Below are 22,735 nucleotides of genomic sequence, written 5' to 3'. Positions count from 1 at the left end.
AGAGAAGATCTCTATTCCCTCATGTAACCCCGAGACTGCTGTGGACGCTTTCAGAAAAGGCCTCCTACCGGATAGAGAACTATACAAAGAACTTACAAAGCTAGGCTGCACCACAATGGAAGACGCTCTGGCCCGAGCCGTTATCCAGATAAGGTGGGAGGAAGATGAGATGAACCGAGCTACCCATTCCAGATATGAACCAAGGCGGAGCGACAGAAGCCAGAGCCTAGACCTGTAGAACACCGCTACCAACCTCCAGCACGCAATATGGGTAGAACCAGAAGACCTTATGATCGCCAACCCGCGAGAAATGATAACAGGCATTTCGAATCGAACCAGCACAAAATACCAGAGTATAACCTCAATGTCGAACCAACCCAGGTCGTAGCGATAATGAAAGGAATGGGATCCGCAGTCAAGTGGCCTGGTAAGCTCAATCCCAAGGCGAGGAGAGACACAACCAAGTGGTGCGAGTTCCACAACGACCACGGACACAACACTGCAGACTGTATCACCTTGTGGCTCGAGGTAGCCGCACTTCTGAAGAAGGGACATCTCCGTGATCTACTCACTAACAAGGAAAAGAACACCATTAGCCAGAAGAGCTCCAAACAACAGTCGCCCCCTCCGCGAGAACCCACACCGAAGGGTTTTTGCTCGCTAATCTCTGGAGGATCAGAAATCAGTGGGGTAAGTTACTCATCGGCGAAGCGGTATGCTAGAACCAACCACTACCATGAAGTCTAGTCCATCCATCCGGTCTCGAGGTCATACTCTTATCAAGTAATTCAGTTCGAGGATGACGAACCGGTCACCCTGGCCGCTCCTCACCACGATGCTTTAGTCCTCTCCCTGCAAATAGCCAACATCCTAGTGAAAAGGGTGTTCGTAGATAGAGGTTCTTCAGCAAATATCATATTCCTAGAAGCAGTAAAAGCAATGGGGCTGGAAGAAGCAAATATCAACAAATGACCGACACTGCTAGTTGGATTCAGCTCGGAGTAGAAATACACTATCGGGGAGATCATCCTTCCTATCTATGCCGGCGGAGTGAACAAACAGACCGTCTTCCTGGTGATCGACTGCCCATCTCCCTACAACGTCATTTTAGGCTGCCCCTGGATCCATGACATACGGGCAGTCCCATCTACCTTCCACCAGACGATCAGGTTTCCAACCAAGTGGGGAGTACGGGAGATCAAGGGCGACCCTAAAGCTTGCAAGGACTGCTACAAGAACGCCTTCAAAGGCAAGGGAAACTCTTCATAGCAATTACAGTCTCATCCAACCCCTCGAACCGAGCCTGACCAACCGACTATTGAGGAGTTGGATGAAGTGCAGATACATCCGGACGACCCGGAGAGAAAGACACACATAGGCTCCCGCCTTGAACCTGAGACAAGAGAGAAGTTGATAGAATTTCTCAAACGGAACGAAGACTGCTTCGCCTAGTCCCACGCCGACATGACCGAAATCAATCCAAACGCAATGGTCCACCAGCTCAAGGCAGATCCAGATCACCCACCAGTCAAGCAGAGAAGGAGGAAATTCGCACCTGAGTGAAACTGGATCGTCAATGAAAAGATTAAAAAGCTCCTAAGCAACGGCATGATCAGAGAGGTCCACTACCCCGAATGGCTGGAAAACGTTGTAGTCGTAAAGAAAAAGAACAGGAAGTGGAGAGTCTGCATCGACTTCACTGACTTGAACAAAGCCTGCCCCAAGGATTCTTTCCCACTCCCACATATCGACATGATGGTAGATGCGACCGTAGGGCACGAACTCCTCAGTTTCATGGATGCCTTCTCGGGATACAACCAGATTCTGATGCATCCGGACGACCAGGAGAAGACAACCTTCATCATAGAGAGGAGAACCTACTGTTACAAAGTGATGCCATTTGGACTGAAGAACGCCGGGGCCACCTACTAACGTCTGGTCAACAAAATGTTCTCTGACCACTTAGGGAAGACCATGGAGGTGTACATCGATGACATGCTCGTCAAGTCCTTGATCGCCGAACAACACCTTGACCACCTTAGCCAGGCATTCGCCGTTCTCCAGAAGTACAACATAAAGCTGAACCCAGACAAGTGCTCATTCGGCATCTCATCAGGTAAATTCTTGGGCTATATGGTTACTCAGCGAGGGATAGAAGCAAACTCTGACCAGATCAGAGCAGTCCTCAACATACCATCCCCGACTTGCATCAGAGATGTCCAGCGCCTTGCAGGACGAGTGGCCGCCTTGAGCCGTTTCATCTCCAGATCAGCTGATAAATGCCACCTATTCTTCCATGCCCTCAAGAAGTCCAAGAAGTTTGACTGGAACCTTTTCTGCTAAGAAGCCTTACAATAGCTTAAGAGGTATCTGACCACACCCCCACTTCTTTCCAAACCTGTGGACGGGGAGAAGCTCTACTCTTACCTAGCGGTCTCAGAGACAGCCATCTCGGCAGTGCTAGTTCGAGAAGAAGAATCAAAGCAATTACCAGTCTACTATGTGAGCAAGTCGCTCCTCGACGCAGAAACGCGATACAGTCAACTGAAGAAACTGGCCCTCGCCCTCGCCCTCGCCCTCGCCCTCGTCCATCATCCAGAAAGCTCAGGCCATACTTCCAGTGCCACCCCATTGTTGTAATCACCTCCTTCCCACTCAAGAAGATACTACACAAACCAGAACTATCAGGCCGACTCATGCAATGGACAGTAGAACTTAGTGAGTTCGATATAGCCTACCAATCCTGTACCGCCGTCAAGTCCCAGGCACTGGCAGACTTCACACCAAGCACCACCACCCAGGCCGAAAGAGAATTACTATGCATGAACGACGCACCACCCTCAAAGTGGACTCTCCTAGTAGACGGATCGAGTAATGTTAATGGAAGCGGACTCGGAATAGTACTGATCGCACTAGAGAGAGACATCATCCAGCAAGCAATCTGGTGTGGGTTCAAGTGCACGAATAACGAGGTTGAATATGAAGCCCTCCTAGCTGGACTTTCCTTGGCCAGAGAAATTGGCGCCAAGAGACTAGAAGTGAAGTCGGACTCCCAACTCGTGGTCAATCAACTACAAGGTACGTATCAAGCACGTGATTCAAAAATGACATCCTATTTGAGCATGGTTAAAGAGCTGCAGGCCGAATTCGAAGAGTTCTCAATAGTACAGATCCCCAGAGCTGAGAACAACCATGCCAATGCCCTCGCCAACCTTGGCTCAGCACTCCCATGTTCCTCCCAGTCATCCATTCCCCTCTTATTCATGCAGTGGCCAGCCAACTGGAAGGTACCACCACCGAACAAGTCTCCCGTAGAGGCCATGGGCGTTGAACAAGCCGACAACTGGATGACCCCAATAATAAGATACCTGGAAGACGATGAGCTCCCGGCTGATAAGAACGAAGCCCGCCGACTGAAAGCAAGAGCCGCCAGATTCACCATACATGAGGGCCAACTCCTCAGAAAGTCATTCTCGGGCCCTTATCTGAAATGCATAAGCCCAGAAGAAGCCCAAAGTGTTCTAGCTGAACTCCACGAAGGCGAATGTGGCAACCACACGGGGGGGCGCAGTCTAGCACACCGGGTGATCATCGCGGGGTACTACTGGCCGACCATACACACCGATTCGATCGCTTATGCAAAGAAATGTGACCGCTGTCAGAGGTTTGCTCACGTCTCACACCTCCCACCAAAACGACTCCATTCCATTCTCACACCGTGGCCATTCATAAAGTGGGGAATGGACATCGTGGGAAAGCTACCTACTGCACCGGGGCAACGAGTCTTCATGTTGGCTGTGACAGACTACTTCACCAAGTGGATCGAAGCCGAAGCCTTTGCTCAAGTCAGAGACCGAGAGGTAAAAGCTTTCATCTGGAAGAATGTGATCTGCAGGTTCGGAATACCAAAGGAGATTGTCACCGACAATGGGTCATAGTTCATTAGTTCAGGCTTCAAGGATTTCTGTGATATGTGGGGAATAAAGTTGAGCTTCTCAACACCCCGCAACCCCCACTCTAATGGCCAGGCCAAGTCATTAAACAAGACAATCATGCAGATATTGAAGAAGCGATTACAGAAAGCTAAGTGCGCATGGGCAGACGAGCTACCCGGAATCCTCTGGTTATACCGAACCACGGCTCGATCATCAACTGGTGAAACCCCTTTCTCCCTCACATACGGTTCCGAAGCAGTCATTCCAGCCAAAGTATCAGTTTCGTCCACCAGGCTCCAATGAGCAGACGAGAAATCAAACAGTCAAAATCTTTGCCAGAACCTAGACACTGTGGACGAGCTGTGGGAACAGGCGAGCATCCGCAACGTAGTCTACTAGCAACAGACAGCCTGACATTATAACCGTAGCGTGAGGATCTGCACTTTCAAGATAGGCGACTGGGTCCTTCATATGGTCTTCCAAAATACCAAGGAAATTAACTCAGGCAAACTCGGCCCCATCTGGGAAGGCCCCTACAAGATAATCAAAGAAGCAGGGAAGGGCGCCTACAAACTCCAGACCCCCGAGAGCAAAGACATCAACAACAGTTGGAATGCTACTCACCTCAAATGCTACCACTCCTAGGTGAACCTTGTATTTTTTGAGGATTTGTTTTCATTTGTTTTCATTGTTAAAAAAAAAAAAAAAAGGATGAGTGGGCCTATCCACCTCCTCTTAGACAGTCGGCCTCATGGCCAGATATTTAATGAAGTATTATTCAGAAGTTCTCATCTTAAACGTACGGACACCTTCAAATCGGCCCTGCCCGATGAACGTACGGACATCCTCAAATCAACCCTGCCGATGAACGTATGGACACCTTCAAATCGGCCCTGCCCGATGAACGTACGGACACCTTCAAATTGACCCTGTCGATGAATGCACGAACACCTTCAAATCGGTCCTGCCCGATGAACGTACAGACACCTTCAAATCGGCCTTACCCGATAAATGTACGAACACCTTCAAATCGACTCTGCCCGATAAACGCACGGACACCTTCAAATCGGCCCTGCCAATAAACGTACAGACACCTTCAAATCGGCCCTGCCCAATGAACGTACGAACACCTTCAAATCGGCCCTGCCTGATGAACGTACGGACACCTTCAAATCGGCCTTGCCGATAAATGTACGGACACCTTCAAATCAGCCCTATCCGATACATATGGACACCTCTCAAATCGACCCCGGTCGATGAATTAATCACCTTCGAATCAACCCCGCTCGAGTCATAATGACACCTTTGGATCGGCCTGCCCGATCCAAGACTTGGCACCTTAGGACCGGCCCATTCAACCTAAGAACTGAACTGAAGATGCAACGTCATCTATCTAGGGGATTACACACTCAGTCGGCAAGATCGAATGAATGATTCCTACACCATTGATAAGCAAAGCACCGACCCAGCCCAACATAAGGCCTACATGCCTTACCCATTGGGCCACGCGGAGGTAACATACACAAACATAACACACATACAAGAGAAATAAAAGAACAGTCCATTCATCCAAGGAGACAACGCTAGAAATCAGAGCAGTCAAAGGTGGTATATATGGCATCAAACGCCCCAGTTCAGAATACAAAAAATGGCACAGACGCCAGACAAAAGGGCGTTGCAGGTCCTAAAATACAAAAATAAAAGCGCTAAGCACCCTCAGCATGAGCCTCATCTTCCATCACCAAATCAGTCGCCATGTCCGCACCGCTAGTGCTCGGCCCCGTAGCCTGGTCGCTCACGTCTCCAACACCTGACTGCCTCGACTGACTAAAGTCAGGCGCATGCTCCTCGCCCTGCCCCCCTCCCCCCCCGGATGACCAGTTCCTTCTTCCAACAACTCCTGCATGAGCAGAATGTCTTCATCCGGATCCCAATGAGAGGTCCGCCCTTCCTTGAACTCCAGCATGAGCTCGCCCCAGGCCTTAATGATAGTGTCATCAACAATGGAGATACACTGCTCCCTGAGGGACTCGATCTCTGCGGTCTTCTCGGTCAACTCGCGTCGTAACCTCGCGACCTCGGCCTCATTATCCTTAAGGCGCTGCTGACTCTCCTGCTCAGCCTTCCGGGACGCAGCCTCCCTCTGGCGTAAACCAGTGTTGGCCTTGGATACATCTTGTATCCGCTTCTCTTGCACCACGACAGACTTCCTCAGATGAAGACTGCTAGTGAGTACCTGCACAACAAAACTCAGCAATGAGAACAAAGTCAAAAATAGGAAAATGAACGAGTACTGCCATACCTGAACGGTGCGGGATACACCCCAGTCGGTGCCAGCGACCGCACCCATCTGGTTCAGGTGCGCCTCGTCCGCCGGGAACAAGAAAGAGTCGGCCAGCTTACTCATAGACGTCGCATCAGAATAAGTCGATGTAGTAGCCGGAATCATGATAGTAATGGTCCCGGCCTCCTTATCCACAATGGCAGCCAGGGACGACCCGACTCCTGCGGAAGGCTATTGGCTCGGCAGTGTCGCCAATACGTCCTCGACCCTCACGTCCGCCCTAGCTGACGACTCCCTCCTTCTCTTCTTGCGGCATCGAGTGATAGATTCGCTCGCGCTCGGGACAGTCAACTTTCATCAGTGACTCTGCAAGTGCAAACTCTCCAATGGTTAGTGGGTTCAGCTCGAACTCACCAAAAATGATATGGTTGCAATATCGACTCAGGAGCACATCCCAAGTCTGCTTCAGCGAGGGGAAGGGAGTACCTCTCTGTATCGCCTCTACCCCAGCCCAAAGAATGCTGGTCCTCAAGTTGGACTCTGCTAGCACCACTCGCCAATCCCTCTACTCTAATGGGATGGCTAACACCCTCTGGGTCGCTATGTCCAAGCCATCCCCACTCTAACTAGCCCGATTGAAATCAAGCTCTGCAAACAAAAAACACAATCAAGATTTAGTAATCAAAGTATGAAAGAGATAACTTAGTTCTCATCAGTAACTCGCCAGCCGATCGGGATCTCGCCCGGGCCCCTCTCTCCGAAGACGGCCTGACCCCTCAAGAAGAAGAAGCGGTCTTTCCAGTTCTTATCACTGGATCGTAGGTCGATCACTAAGTGAGACCGATCATGCCTCAAGTTCAACAAGTAACGACCCTTCTCTTTATTGTTCTCCTTCAAGAAGTAAGAATACAGCAGCTCGTGCAACCTAAACCTCACTTGGTTCCAAATGCAAAGGTCCTCCAAAGCCATTAGCAGTCTCCAAGCATTCGGCATAAGCTGAGACGGGGCAATCATGAAGTGGTTCAGCACCTCCCAGACAAAGCGAGGCACAGGCAACCTCAATCCGTCGTGAAACCACTTCTCGTAAACATTGATCCACCCCTTTGCCTCCCAATTAACTCGCTCGTACGACCGCGGTATCCGAATATCAACAGAGCTCGGGATGTGATACAAGGTTCGGATGCGCCATACATCACTATCTTTCAGCACCGGCGGATAGTCTCTAATCAGAATCTCGCTGCCCTACTGGCTCAGCTCTTCCTTAGAGCCACTTCCAGAAGAAGATGGACTATCAACCCCTTCGGAGACTTTCCCACTCCTCCCATACCTGCCCGAGCCACTCGGCCCAGCTTCACTCGACCCTGGAGCAGCAATACTAACTCCACTCGACACGCCCATAGGAACACCCCCCTCGGGCATCATCACTATGGTCGGGGCACGCTCATACTCATCCCCCGAGTCTGTCGCAATCCCGCTCAAACCAGCCGATTTAGAATCCGACATGTTGGCTCAATCACCCAACCCAACAGACCGATCGAAAGAACTCGCCCCTGGCTGCCAAAAACGCTAAGTATCAGCCACTCGACCCGAGACACCGACCTACCGAGATCAGAAAGAGTTGCCACTCGCCCCTCAGTACCAGCCTACCGACCCGAAGAAGCTCAAACTAAACCTTAGTCGACCCTCCCAATAGAGCGACCCAGCTCCTAATTCTCACCTTCTTGGCTCGCCCCACGTGACCGACCCGGCGGATCCCTTATCAAAGTATCCCTTGGATCGCCCCTGGCGACCGACTGGTCGGCTTGAACACTAATCCTAACACAACCACCCGTTCCGTCAGGACGACCGACTGACTCTTTAATCCACTCCGCACACCCCTCCACTCAGTTGGACAGACTGGAGGACCTAACCCCCCAAAATGTCAAGACAGCTTCTTGTTCGGTCAGGAAGACAGACCGAACGAGTCCAAACTAAACCCGACTTTGCCTTCACGAATCTCGTCCAAAACAGCCAAAAACCAACCGGAAAATCCCAAATGCACACCTTTTTTCTGGTAAAATACGTGGCCTAAAACACCTCAAATCCCCCTCAAAGTTCCCAAAAACTTCAAAAATTTTCTCTCTTCTCTAAAAACTCAAATATCTCGGTCTCTCCCGCAAACAAAACCAAAACCAAACGAATAAACAAAACAGCTGAAAGGGAACAGTACTCACCGTAAAGCCGTCCCAGAGACTAAAGAAGGAAACCACCGCGGCTCAGGAAAACTGGAACGAAAACGAAAACTGGAAAAGAAAAAGAAAGGACCAAATTGCAGAAAAAACGCGAATGGAATATGAACGGACCATTCATCAGTTTTTATAGAAGAGGCCTGACAGAAACGGACACGTGGCGGCTTTCCACTGCACAATGGCCAGGACGCCTTTTCGTTTTCTCACCTCGAAAACGAGGAGTCAATCCCCACCGAACGCGTGGTAAACATCCGTGGCACCTAGGAGACTGCAAAACTGTATGAGCTGTACTCCTTCGCCTTATCTTCGCGGTCGAGCAAGTATACTGCTCCCACCTGGTCGATCAGCTTGGGACGACCCGGCCCGAACTCACTATATTGAAAAGAAAAGAGGCCTCGCCTTCTCATCCTTCCGTAGCGGACGAACGAACAGCTAAAGGTCAAGGCTCGCGTATCCGTTCCACTCGATCGTCCGCTCCTCCTGACCGACTCAGCTCTTTGAAACACTCACAACGTCCCATGCTTCTCTAGCCCAGAAGGTCCGACCGACTGATCGATCAGCTTGGAACGGCACGTTTCGGCCCCCTTCAGAACAAAGAGGTCTCGCCTGTTCGTCCTTCCGCTGCGGACGAACGAGAAACCTATAGTCAAGGTTCTCGTATCTCATCCACTGGGTTATCCACACATACCGACCGAGCGTGATTTTAGATCAATGAACTTCCTACCTCGCTCCACCCGGCATGCCGAGCGAGCATCTAGGCTGTGGAATGATCTTCCCTCTCCAATCGGTCAGACGTATCGAACGATCCCATGAGCTCCGGAACTTGGTTCCCTTACCCTTCGGCTCCTCATACCATTCTATCATGCCTACTTCGGGTCATGTATGGATACCGAACGACCCCGAGACAATCATCTGCAGGATCAGCTACACCAACAACCGGTCATCCTAGAAGGATGACCAAGCACCCATCGGTCGCTTCCTACTCTCTGACTCAGGAAACTCTTAACTCAGAGAGTGGGGGGCAAACTGTTAGGGCCAAAAATCGTCCTTGGCCCCAATAGGTAAATGGGCGCGACACTGAAGAAGCAGCCAAGCCCAATCCTGATATGACCCTACCGGGTTAGGCCCATTCAGTACAATGTGTAGCCGGCCCAGACCACGTGGGCACATCCTCCTAATCCCAGCCCATTTCCCAAGTCCATGGGCAAGTATAGAGTCCACGATCTCCTCAGAATACTTCCCATTCCTGATCACTTTCCTGTTCGAACTTACTCTCCTAATCAGAATCACCTTCCTATTCGGACACTGGTAAGACAGCTCACTACAGCCCTAATTCTTCTAGGGTTTGCATTAGAGTCATACTAGGAATCCTACTTCTACCAGGATTGGGAGACCAGACAGTGACTATATAAGCAGAGGCCAGCCCTCTCACAAGGCACATTCAACCTTCACACCGAGAGCTCTGACTTGAGAGCTTCACATCACTGCCGTAGTCACAGTCCCCGACTAGACTTCCGGTAACCTTTTATTCCCTAGCCCTAACTATATTAGCCTTTCAGCCTTGCTGACTTGAGCGTCGGAGTGCCTACGGCAAACACCACCCTGATGTTTCCCGTTCGCTTCACGCGTGTGTTTCTCTATGTGTGCAGGTACAGCAGATCGCTAGTGGCCTCAACCTCACGGGATCAGACCCCCCTTTCCGTACAGGTAGATTTTTACATCTACAACAGTCATTCAAGATTATCTGCAAAATAATTAAGAACACTGAATAGAAAAAGAATTGTAATTTCCAATCTTTAATGAAATATAAATTTAATAATACAATAGCAACAACTACGATTATTATGTCGAAAAAGTAGATGAATGAAAAATTTAGTTATTGAGAAACAATCAGCTTTTCGTTTGAAATTTTGAATCTTGGCAAAATAAGTTTTTCATAACAAATTTAATTAACATTTAGCTAGAAACAAATATTAGAGTTTTGAAATTTCATTTAATAGGAAATACAAAAAGGATAGAAGTTTAAAAAGGACAAGATAAACATTTAATTGGATTAAATGGAGTAAATATTTCATTAAATGACATTTAAACTGGAACCTTAATTAGTTATTAAGGGAAAACTTATTAAAGTACTTAATTAGTAATAAATATGAATGTACTTAATAAAGTTTAATTCAATGAGAAGCTTATGTCAAAAGCCTCAGCTGCTTACCCCTGCAGTCGCCTGCATGCTTGCCAAGAGGGTTAATTGTGCAAAAAGCCCATGGACATAAATAAAATTATTACTCCCATGTTTCCTGCTAAACATACATAGTATTGTGTGATATTGTTTATGGGAAACATTAATTTTAACATGCTTTACATGATTGATCTTCAGGTTGACCAGTTTTCAAGCGATGTCTGGGAAATTGAAACCCCTTGAGTTCAGGACGAATGAACAAATATTCCAATTGAAATCTTACAGAGATTTTCTCAAGTGGAAAGGACGACAGTTATGCTAGGATTTTATCACAAATACAAATTCTACAAGTGTTTACATGTTGCAAGTTGACTGCTCTAGTGCCATCTTCAGGATCTTTTGAAAACCTGACAACTTTGAGAGTATGGCATTGTGATGGATTGAAAAACTTAATTTCATTCGCAACTTCCAAAAGTTTGAAGTAACCAAAACAAATTATGTGAAATGATGACAGGAATTGTTGCAAATGAGGGAGATGTAGAGAACAACGAAATTGCTTTTAGCAACTTGTGGTCATTGTCGATTGAAGATTTAAAAAGTTTCACATGCTTCTGCTCTAGAAACTACACCTTCAGATTCCCATCTTTGACAACAATAGATGTGGAAAGATGCCCCAAGATGAAGACTTTTTCTGGAGGAGTTTTAAGCAAACCATATTTAGACGTTTACGGCAAGTATGGTATAACATGGAGTATGAGGAAGAGAATTATGGCCTAAATGAAATCATACAACAATTACACAAGAAGAGTGGTACGTATTAATTTACTTAAAACTCAATGTGTTGTAATTTGTGAAAATTATAGAATGTTCAGAGTTGTGAGAAATATTTGGTCGAACTCCAATGCAATCTGTGGAATAAGGCCTCTATATACGTGGTTTGTGAAAAAGAAACTTTTTTTTTTTTTTTTTTTTGGGTGTGTGTGTGTGTTACAATGGGCTAAGATGTGACACATATTTGCCTCTTTTGAATTGTAAATAAAAGAAGAAACAAGAGTTGGTCTTTGGGTCGGAGAGACACATGCAACGCACGGGAAGGTGATGAAAACAGTTTTTTCCGACAACTCCCATTTTCTCTATTTGAGTGTTTTCTACTAAAATCTATCTTGTTAGGATGATGATTGTTGATATTGTTGTAGCCTCTTGTTTTATCTATAGAAGAAATCGTTGTACTCATTATTTACTATAGTGGAAGTTGAAATTGGACTAGGGTCCCGTGGTTTTTCCCATTTGGGTTTTCCACGTAAAATCCGTATCTTGCTTACGATTGATTGATCTTGTATTTTGCTGGTGGTTTGATTTATATTATTGGACTAATTTTGCGAACCCATTTAAATCACACAAAGAGGGAAAAATTATTTGCTTTGCTTCCGGTTTTTTCCCAAGAGAACGCTGGACAATTTCTTGCCATTTTCTAGTTGTTGGATTCATTACTCAAGTATGAATTATGTGGCTATGGATGTTAACTGATTTCTGTGTGTTTCACAAATTTCTGGCATATTATGATACTATTTATAATTGTATTTTCATTTATTTGAAAACCTGAAAGACAAGGAAACAGACACAAAACATTGTTGAAATTTTTGGTTTTCACTGTTGTAAAAGTGTCCAAGGATTTGATTGTTTAAACTTTAAAAAAATGAAAAAGAAATCAATTATAGCTGTTATTGCTGGTGCTTTCATTCCAAATAATTTTATGTTTTTGAATTGTAAAATGATCACCTGTATTTTAAGTTCATTCAGCAATTTCAAAATCATTTTGGTCATGAAGGGTTTAAATAGAGTTTGTTTGCATGCTTATGTGTGGGCTGCCGGCTGCGGTTTCCGAAGCTTTTCCAAGTATTTTGTGCTATTGGCATTGAATTTTGAGTTGTTTATGTATATAGATCTTTTGTGGTCCTTTAGATGGATCCTAACTTTTTTGGACAGCTTGTTTACTCTCTTGTAATCAAATTTACGTTGGAAATTGTGATATACATATTTGGCCTTTCATATAGACAGCAGGCAAAAAGAGATTTCATGAGCTGGGCAAGCAGAAATTTTAAGTTTTATTCTCCAATAATATTGTGAAAGAGTCTTGCATTGATATTTTTTGCATACGACCAGTTTGAAAGGGTATGACATGTTAAATGGGCTTGTTTAGTAACTGCTCACTGACTAAGTTAGTCCTAGTAATTAATTGGTGATCATGTTTGATGTAGTTTTTCTGAGCTATAAATGTGATACTTTCTAAGTTCCAACTCTTTTTGCTGTTAAATTCTTTGTCATTGTTTTCATTTATTTACAGAAAAATAAATAGTGATTGTGTAGGCCTCATAAGTAAATTTAGCACTTAATGATGAATCTGAAGTTTTAGTAGTTGCTGATACTTGCACAAATTTTACAATGGAAAGTGTTGGTGGTGGCAATGCGTTCAATGCTAGCATGCTTTGAAATTTGGCAGCAGTGTTACAATTGGTGATGAAAAGAAGTCTAAAATTCGTATCTCGGAGCTTTCGAGGGAAAGCATCATCAGTATTCACCACCTCCTCTTTGTCAAAGTAGAGAGACAAATACAGTTCTGGCATATCCCCTTCAGTTAAGGTTGTACAAATACAGTTCTGGCATATCCCCTTCAGTTAAGGTTGTAAATTGTTAATGCCTTGTACTGTCTAGTGCTTTTTATTTCTTATTTATATTTAATAGTATGTTTGGACGGTAAAAGCATCTTTCATTCAAATCCTATTTCCAAAATTTATACAATTATACAAGTACACTCCCTTCCCTCCATGAGGTCGAAACAGATCCCACATGATAAATTACATGTTACAGGAGCTTGTACACTCAATATATTTTTTTTTTTTAACTAGTTTTCGCCATCACGAAACAATTTACTCAAGCTCAGCTTTCTTCTTATGAAGCTCATCAAGATAAGGAATTTATTGTATGGGTAAATTAATTTCTTTTTTTCTTTTGGTAGACAAATGACTGGCTGCAAGATTTACATTGATTACCGATACATACCCAGTCACTCCCCTTCAGTTGTACCTAAACAGAACCCAGCAACAACCAACTCCCAAACACACAATAATCCACGCAAGTCACAAATGCAGAAACGCAGATATGAGAATGAAGAACAATCAAGCAAATACTGTTTTATATATATAACTAGGTAGAATTCCAGCTACTACACCCGATAACTCAACCTAAGTTACCAACACAATTCAGTAACGAAATTAACAAGAAGAAAACAAACAAGAACCAAAATTACAGTAACCAGCTAGACTTCGAGGGCCAGCACCTCCCCTCCCAATTTCCCCCTTTTACTTTTTGGATGCCTTGAACATTCTCTGTCATCCTAACTTTAACATCAAACGCATCAAGGCTGACAAGGGTATAGTTCACTGAAACAGCTCAAAACCAACTATATTACTGTTATGTAACTAGTTTATGCAAGTCTTATGATTTCCATTTGTCCCTCTTTCAACAGTTGAGCAACAACCGAGCCAAGGTTATGCTCAATATATGGATGTTTCGATTTCATTAATAGACATAACTTGCTAGGAGTAACAGGCATCTGTTTGGCTTTTATCACCAGAAAAAAAAAAAAATGCAAATCAGGTTAAAACTCACCGAATGTTGTGTTATAAATAACAAAGATACAATTTAAGTTAAAGAAAAATTGGAGCAGTTTTTACCAATTTCAAGAAACCTAGTTATAGAGTTCATTTCCTGTGGCTTACAATCCTCATGCATATAAAGATGGATAATGTAAATAAAAAACAAACAACTTATTGCAACGATGGCAAGCTGCTGAGCATTCAATTCATGCTTCTCAATACTTTTACTTGGAAAGGAAATGAATCAATACTTTTACTTGGAAGGGAAATGAATCAAACTTAAAAATTTCACAAGTACCTAACCCAACGAAGAAGTTGTTTTATGATTGAAAAAGTTGGAAGAAGTTTCAAAAATCTAGGCAGCGTACCCAAGACAATGAGACATGAGGGAATGTCAAACAAAGACTTTATTAACTCAAAAAAGGTTGAAAAACAGAGATGTCTTATATTATCGACATTCTACTCTTCAGACCCAATGATGCATAATTCACAGGCAGAAACAAGGATCAAAATGAAGGTCACAACAAGCTCTACATTGTCAAAGAGATCCATAAAGAACTTATAAAAGAACACACAGTTTGCATGAATTATACCTCTATCAATGAAGCATCGGAGCTTTCGGACTCCTTAGACATGAAGCACAATCTGATTTTCATCATATCATATATATACAACAAATAGTGCGTATCTTCTCTGGCATATCTGTCATCGCAAGTAAAATCAAATTGTTCAGATATGCCAACCCCCAAATGTAAAATACTTTTCAATGTTAGCAAATGCAGATACATTCATTAGCAACAGAAGTATCTGCACTTTATTTTCAAGAAATCAATATCAGAAAAGCAGAAGTTAGAAACAAAAAAGAGAAATAGAAGGCCAAACTTACCTGAGCATCTCATTGGGAAAGGGGCGTAATCTTCAATCTGCATTCTGATATCTGCAATGTGTTGACTGATCAACCTTAGCAGAAAGGAAGGATTGAAAGTAAAATTGAAACATGTAACTCCAAAAAAGTGCTGTAGAAGATACTCAAAACTATTTTTTCCCAATAGATCCTTGAGGCCTGACATAAAGTCAAAGAGAAATTTCACCATCACTTCACTCGTAAATCACAATAACAGCATCGTAATACTTGAAATAAACTAAGAACACATTAGGCAAGGAAAATTTAAAAGGTCAGAAGCATAACAAATAGCATCATCAAAAGGGGAAAAAGAAAAAAACAGACCACGTATTGCGAATACATCAATATGCATAGTTGACAAGAAAACTACTTTAGTAAAATCGACTTGCTACATACATATTCTTTTTTACTGGAGTCAGAAACTAATAATGCTGCTTTTTGAAGCCAAACTTCGACTAAAAAAAAATTCAAATGAATTGAAAATACAAAAGCATAATATGAAACAGAACGTCAGCCTAACTAATTCAGTAGCAAGCAAGTTTGAGCATCATTAATTGCAAATAAGACGATATGTGATATCTTAAATCGAAAATTCCCAATAAAATCAAATATGAGAAATTCAATTTAACTCAAAATAAAATCCTAATGCCAAAGTCTCATTGAAGCCATACAATATCCAGATCTGCTCCATGCATGACCTAATTACATTAAATTATTATCATTAAATAAAGTAGATATGTCATAAAGCCAAAAGGTAGTGTGGTTGAAGAGAAAATCCTTTTTCTGGGTAGGGTATTCGAAAACTTCCCAAAGATATGGGCCCACGTGGAGGCGAAGTTTTCACATATCTACGACAAAATCTTCAGTTCTGGTAGAAATTTGTATCAGGCAAGTCAATCCTTGGAAAGATCGATATTGATTATGCTCCAAATCGACCTAGAGAAAGGTTAAACAAATATTACAACATTTTCATATTTACTTGAGGATCTCCCTTTCTCATGAAGTAGAAACTAATACCGGGTTTATTTCATCCATATTTGCTTAAGGATATCCTCTTGCCATTAAGGAGAAACTAATACCAATATTTTTTTTTTTTTTTTTTTTTTTTTTTTTTTTTAATTCATATTTGCTCAAGGATCTCCTTTTGTCACGAAGTAAAAACTAATGGCCTAATGCCAGCTTTATTTCATGCTAGAGAGAAAAAAATGAAGATGTAGTCAAGTGTGCAGTCCCGTGTCAAGATACTAGACAAATTCCTTACGCATACAAAACTAGCACCAAGAAAAAGTAGACAGTTTATATTATTAACCTGACAGGTAGATCTCAAAGGGTGTTTTTTTTTTTTTTTTTGGTGTTGGTGGGGGTGTGGTGGTGCATTTTGCTAAACACCTCATTGTTTACCATATCACTTAAAGGATTGGGATCTTAACTACACTATATCCCCAAGTATAATAGTTTTTTGCAAATAAAGTTCTCTAGAAATGTAGAAATTAAAGATGCTGCAAAGATGAAACTAATATGGTAAATTTTTTGGCTAAGTACCCCACGTCAATGTACCAATTAAAAATAAATCAGCAGTCAGACTTTACCGCAAACTCATTTACACTCCACAATTTAGCAGCTAACTCCTTCAAATCTTTAACTTCTTCCACAAGCTCGAATGGTGTTTCCTCCAGTGATGTGGGTTTTACAGGTTCAACATCCCCTATATCTTTATCCACATAATCCAAAACAGAGAGACTCTCCTATACCCACAAAGGAACAAAAATAAGCAAAAGTATTATACATATATTCTGGCAAGGATGAAACAATAAATACATATACAGATAGCGTGAGAAATTTTTTAAACTTTGTTATAGTCGAATGAGAATGAGAACAACTATGACATACCATGAAAATCCAAAGTAAAGAAAAGCATCAATATCTAACCATCCTTCCACCAAATAGAAAATGGGAGAAAATTTTAAAACTATTAATCACATAATGGTAGCATTTAAGGAGTGAGTTATAGACTTGAACCAGTAGGGCAAAGAGAATTCGATATAGACATATCAAGTCATCTTTAAAAGATCTAGGCTGTATCCAAGAAACATCATCATACGACTACAAATCAACATCACTTGCATCTACATACTACCTAGCATTATCCAGGATAACATCCCCGCAATAAAGCCAAAACCTAGAGTTTTCTATGGTCACAAAAATTATTTGAATAAATGATTCTGAGAGTGAATAAAGATACTCGGTATTAGAATTCGAAGACTGAAAAGAACATGTTTTTCCTAGACCTCAAAAGCTTCTTCTGTCCAGACACAAATTACTCTCCTAATCAAAGCAAATACTAACGAATAAACCAACTGAAACCCATCTTCATTTCCCCATAAACCAACTGAAACCCATCTTCATTTCCTCTCTCTCCCTGACTTTTCTCAAATTCATCAAAAGACGCATTGTCCAAGACGCCTTCGTTTACATTAACAAGCCAATCGTAGGCATCAAAAGCTTCTTCTGTCCAGACACTAATTACTCTCCTAATCAAATCAAATACTAAACAATAATTCGCAAAAAAGAAATGAAAAAAATAATTAAAAAACTAACCAGAGGATGAAGAAAGCGCTGATTATCCTCACTCCTCTGTAACCAAACATGCTGAAATGGTTGGTTCAAATTATTCATCAAGATACTATACTTCTCTTGACGTCTCTTTATAGAGCATATATGAAACGGCATTTTGCTCTCTCTTTCTTTTCCTTCACTTTCAGATTCACCGAGTCACCCTGCACCTTCACCCTACTCACTGAGTCACCACCACCACTCACCACTCACCACAGACACAGACTCTCCCTTCTTATTCTTCCCCTAAGCCAACTGAAACCCATCTTCATTTCCCCTCTGCTTTCATCCCACCCAGTTTTCATAACGTCGTCGTTTACATTAAATTTCAATAAAATATTAAATATTAAAATGTAAATTATTAATTAAAAGAAAATTTATTAATAATTAAATACATCAAAGGAATGATAAATAAGAAAATGTTCTTTATGTGTTTGTCATTGGAATGATTATTTACTATTTAATTAAAAATATCATACAAAAATAAAAACTGTTGTGTGTGATTTTTCTATTAAGTTCCGAGAAGTTAGAAGCCCGCAGGGATGTAGTTCGACCTAAAATTAGTTCAACTCAGTACTTGTCCGACCCAGTATAAGCTCGTCGAGATATAGCTCAACCCAGCACAAGCTAATTACGACCAACCCTAGCAATTGTTCGACAAATCACAGATAAGCTCAAATCTTGGATATTTCGGAAGAGATCATATCAACAGCAATGATGGCACGATCTTAGCGCATAATCACGAGAATATCATAATTGTAATTTGAATTTGATTGCAATCTCGATAATTTCTCTTTTATCCTTTTTTACAAATTTGTATATAAACCCCCTCCAACGATAAGAGAGGTGTTACCAAATTATTCTAGGCAGAACTTATTGTTATTCTTGTAATCTATCAAAAGCAATAAGTTAACAGTAGATGTAGGCTTAAGTTTTAACTTCCTGAACCACTTTAAAAATTGTTTGTGTTTTTTACATCAAAAGCTTGAATGGTGTTTCCTCTAGTGATGTGGGTTTTACAGGTTCAACATCCCCCAGTGGGACAAAACTTGATCAATGAAAAAAGAGTACAGTGCACATATGTCTAGTACAACAGACAGTACAAAAAACTCTCCCTAATCAATGCTTCTCTTGATCAATGCTCCCCCTCATAATGGTAGAATTAATTTAGTAATTTATTGAGCCGTCGCATACCGATGTTATACACTAGCTTTTCAAATGTTGATGTCGGTAAGGCCTTAATGAATAAATCTACAAGATTATCACTGAAGCGTATTTGTTTGACATCAATCTCTCAATTTTGTTGGAGTTTGTATGTGTAAAAGAATTTCGGTGAAATATGCTTGGTTCCATTCTCCTTTGATATATCCTTCACCGACTTGAGCAATACACACTACATTGTCTTCATTTATAATTGTGGGAGCATCTGAGATACATGGCAATTTGCATGTACTTTCAATATGATGAATGACGGATCTTAACCATACGCATTCTCAGTTGGCTTCGTAGAGCACAAGAATCTCAGAGTGGTTGGAGGAAGTGGCAACCAATGTTTGTTTTGTAAAACGCCATGATATTGCAGTACCATTATAAGTGAAAGCATATCCCGTTTATGAGCGGGCTTTGTGGGGATCAAAAAGGTACCCAATATTTGTATAGCCAACTAATTTAGGATTATTATCGGACTTCCTTAGATAAAATAATCTCAAGTCTTTTGTTCCACTGAGGTAACGAAAGATATGTTTGATCCCATTCCAATGTCAACGAGTTGGTGTAGAGCTAAATCTTGCCAATAGATTCACTGCAAATGCTATGTCTAGTCTCGTACATTGTGCTAAACATAATAATGCACATATTGCGTTTAGATACGGTACTTCATGACCAAGTATCTTTTCATCGTCTTCTTTCCTTCTTAGGATCAAGAGACCAAACTATCATTGGGGCTTTTCAGTATAATTTGATTGATGGAGCAAAATTCCATCTAAACAATGCTCAATCTGCAGGCTGAGACAATACTTTGTTTTTCCCAAATCTTTCATTTCAAATTCTCTTTTTAAGTACTCAACAGCTTTTGTGACCTCTTCAAGAGTCCCTATTAAGTTCATGTCATCAACATATACTACCACAATTGCAAATCCTGATTCTGACCTTTTTATAAAGACACACGTGCATACAGGATCATTGATGAATCCTTCCTTAATAAGATATTTACTAAGATGATTATACCACATTCGTCCTGATTGTTTCAACCCATATGACAATCTTTGCAATTTTATTGAATACATGTTCCTTTTATTTGCTTTTGGCACTTTAAATCCTTCAGGGATTTTCATATAGATATCAGTATCTAGTGTATCATATAAATACGCAGTGACAATGTCCATGAGACGCATATTGAGTCCTTCTGAGACTAATAAACCAATCAAGTGTCGAAATCTGATAGCATCCATCACTGGTGAATACGTCTCATCAAAGTCAATTCTAGGTTTCTGCAGGAAACCTTGAGCCACTAGTCTAGCCTTATACCTAGCAATCTCATTTTTCTCATTTCGTTTCCTTCTGAATACCCACTTGTACCCTACGGGTTTCACCTTTTCAGGCGTTTGGACTATAGTTCCAAATACATTACGTTTAGCTAAGGAGGTTAATTCTACTTGAATTGCCTCTTCCCATTTTGGTCAATCATGTCTCTTTTGACATTCATCAACAAAACATAGCTCAAACTCATCATTCATAACTTTAGTAGCTACTGCATATGAAAATATGTTATCAACAATAGTTGTTTCAAGATTTCACATTTCTTTACTATAAGCATAGTTTATAGAAATTTCTTCATTTCTATGTTCTTGCATTCCTTCAGGGATTCGTTCCTCTTTAGGGGTTTGTATCCGTTTAGGGATTGTTAACTCTTTTGGAGTTAGTTTAGGAGATGTGGAATTGTCAATTATTCCAACATTGTCAATATTGGCACCTATTTGATTTTGTCATTTCGATTTCTAGGAACAATATCCTTGGCTCCAATAGGCCTACCATGCTTATGGCGTGTAACAGATGAATCAATTACTGCCCGCATAGACTGTTCATTAGTAACATCAATCCTTACTGGTGTATTCATAGCAGGAATATATGATTTCGTTATTTTTGTTGCATCTGTAAATGCATCAGGCATTTGGTTGGCAATATTTTGCAAATATGTTATTCTTTGCACTTCAATTTCAGATTGAGATGTACGAGGGTCTAAATGAGACATAGAATTTACTTTCCAAGAAATTTTAGGTCTTACTTTAGGAGGCTTTACCTTTCCCCTTAAAAGAGGAAATATTGTCTCATCAAAATGGCAATCTGCAAAACGTGCAGTAAACCGATCACCCATCAGGGGCCAAGATATCTAATGATGGATGGCGACTCATAGCCAACATATATTCCCAAATGACGTCGGGGTCCCGTATTGGTGCGTTGAGGGGGTGCAATTAGAACTTGCACAGCATAACCAAAAGTTCTTAAATGGGATATATTAGGTTGCTGTCCAAATACAAGTTGTATTGGAGAGTATTGATGATATGCAGTGGGTCTTAGGCGAATTAACATTGTAGCATGTAAAACAGCATGAGCCCAGACAAAAATCAGTAATTGCGTATATAGCAGCAAAGTTCTCACAATTAATTGGATACGCTTTATAAATGACTCTGTCATACCATTCTAGGTATGTACATATGGTACTGGGTGCTCAACATCAATTCCCATTGCCGTACAATAGTCATCAAATGTCTTTGAGGTAAACTCAGTAACATTGTCCAGACGTATTGCTTTAATTGGGTAATTTGGAAAGTGTGCCCGTAATCTGATAATTTGTGCCAGCAATCTAGCAAAGGCAATATTACGGGTTGATAGTAGAAAGTCACACAAAACAATTCAATTGCTTATATCCCACAGCCATCCACTCCTTGTTTTGTTGTAATCACCATTGTGCATTGTGTTGTCCTGTTGTTGTCTCTGTTACGATTCTCAAGAAATTTGAAATCACACATAAGCTCTGTCTTACCCACAAACATATGTAAACAATCAAATATCACTTACAGAAGCAAATTTGTTCTTCTCATCATCCTTGTGACTAATTAAATCATGAAATGCAGCTATAAAACTGTCCTAATATCTTTACCAAATTGATTGCTGCTATGCGTGAACAATTCTAATCCCATTATGTTTAGACTAATATTGATATGCTGGTGATATCTTAAGTTTTTCAAGGATTTGTTTGGACTGCTTTGAACATTGAGTGGTTTGATATCTCTACACTGCAGGTAGCTCAGAAACTTCCGGGAAGCTCATCCAAAAGATCTTGAGCTACAGAAATTTGTCCTGTCGAAAACACACAGCAGGTAAGTATTTTTAGTTAATGCATTTTACCTTATACACAAAAGGTGAATTATTTCATGCATTAAAACAATGGTAGCAGAAAGAACACAAAGTCTTACTCATAGCCAGATCATATTAATTAATGATAAATCATATGATACATCTATGTGGGAATCAATAAACTCCTAAGCATACAGCAGCTACAGAATTACAATTGGTAATTATCTAAATATCTATCAACCTAAAACGTTATATGATTATATAGAAATATTTATTTTACTTTCAATCTTCAATGATAAAAACTGCAATCAGTTCGTAGTTCAGAGTCACCATGCTTTCACTTTCGATATATTTTGCATAGGATTACAGAATGTCACAGTTTTTAAAACTGATTCGGGTCAAACATCAAGGAATAAGACCTCTGTGTAGTTTGTGAGGCATCGCAGTTCATGTTCCTGTGCTTTAAGTCGGACGATAAAAGTGCCTTCGCTTTTCATCTCCATTTTTCTGCTTTTGTAATTTTCTTAATTCATTGTGATGTTGCAATTATCAGTTCAATTTTTTTTTTCAAAGATAAACT

General features: G+C 41.5%; 1 protein-coding gene across 1 annotated transcript in view; it reads right to left on the bottom strand.

The window, feature by feature from the left end:
• The window catches only part of LOC116131969 (protein RRP6-like 1), a 66,764-nt gene extending 48,725 nt beyond the window's left edge, over window positions 1-18,039 (bottom strand). The window contains exon 1 of the mRNA XM_031417652.1: window positions 17,785-18,039. Coding sequence (XP_031273512.1) covers window positions 17,785-17,916 — 132 coding nt within the window. The 5' untranslated portion in view covers window positions 17,917-18,039. The remainder of the gene's footprint in view (window positions 1-17,784) is intronic.
• Window positions 18,040-22,735: the final 4,696 nt, after the last annotated feature.

This window comes from Pistacia vera, unplaced genomic scaffold, assembly GCF_008641045.1.
Source record: "Pistacia vera cultivar Batoury unplaced genomic scaffold, PisVer_v2 Contig1070, whole genome shotgun sequence".
NCBI lineage: Eukaryota > Viridiplantae > Streptophyta > Magnoliopsida > Sapindales > Anacardiaceae > Pistacia > Pistacia vera.
This window is presented reverse-complemented; position numbering and strand designations above follow the sequence as displayed.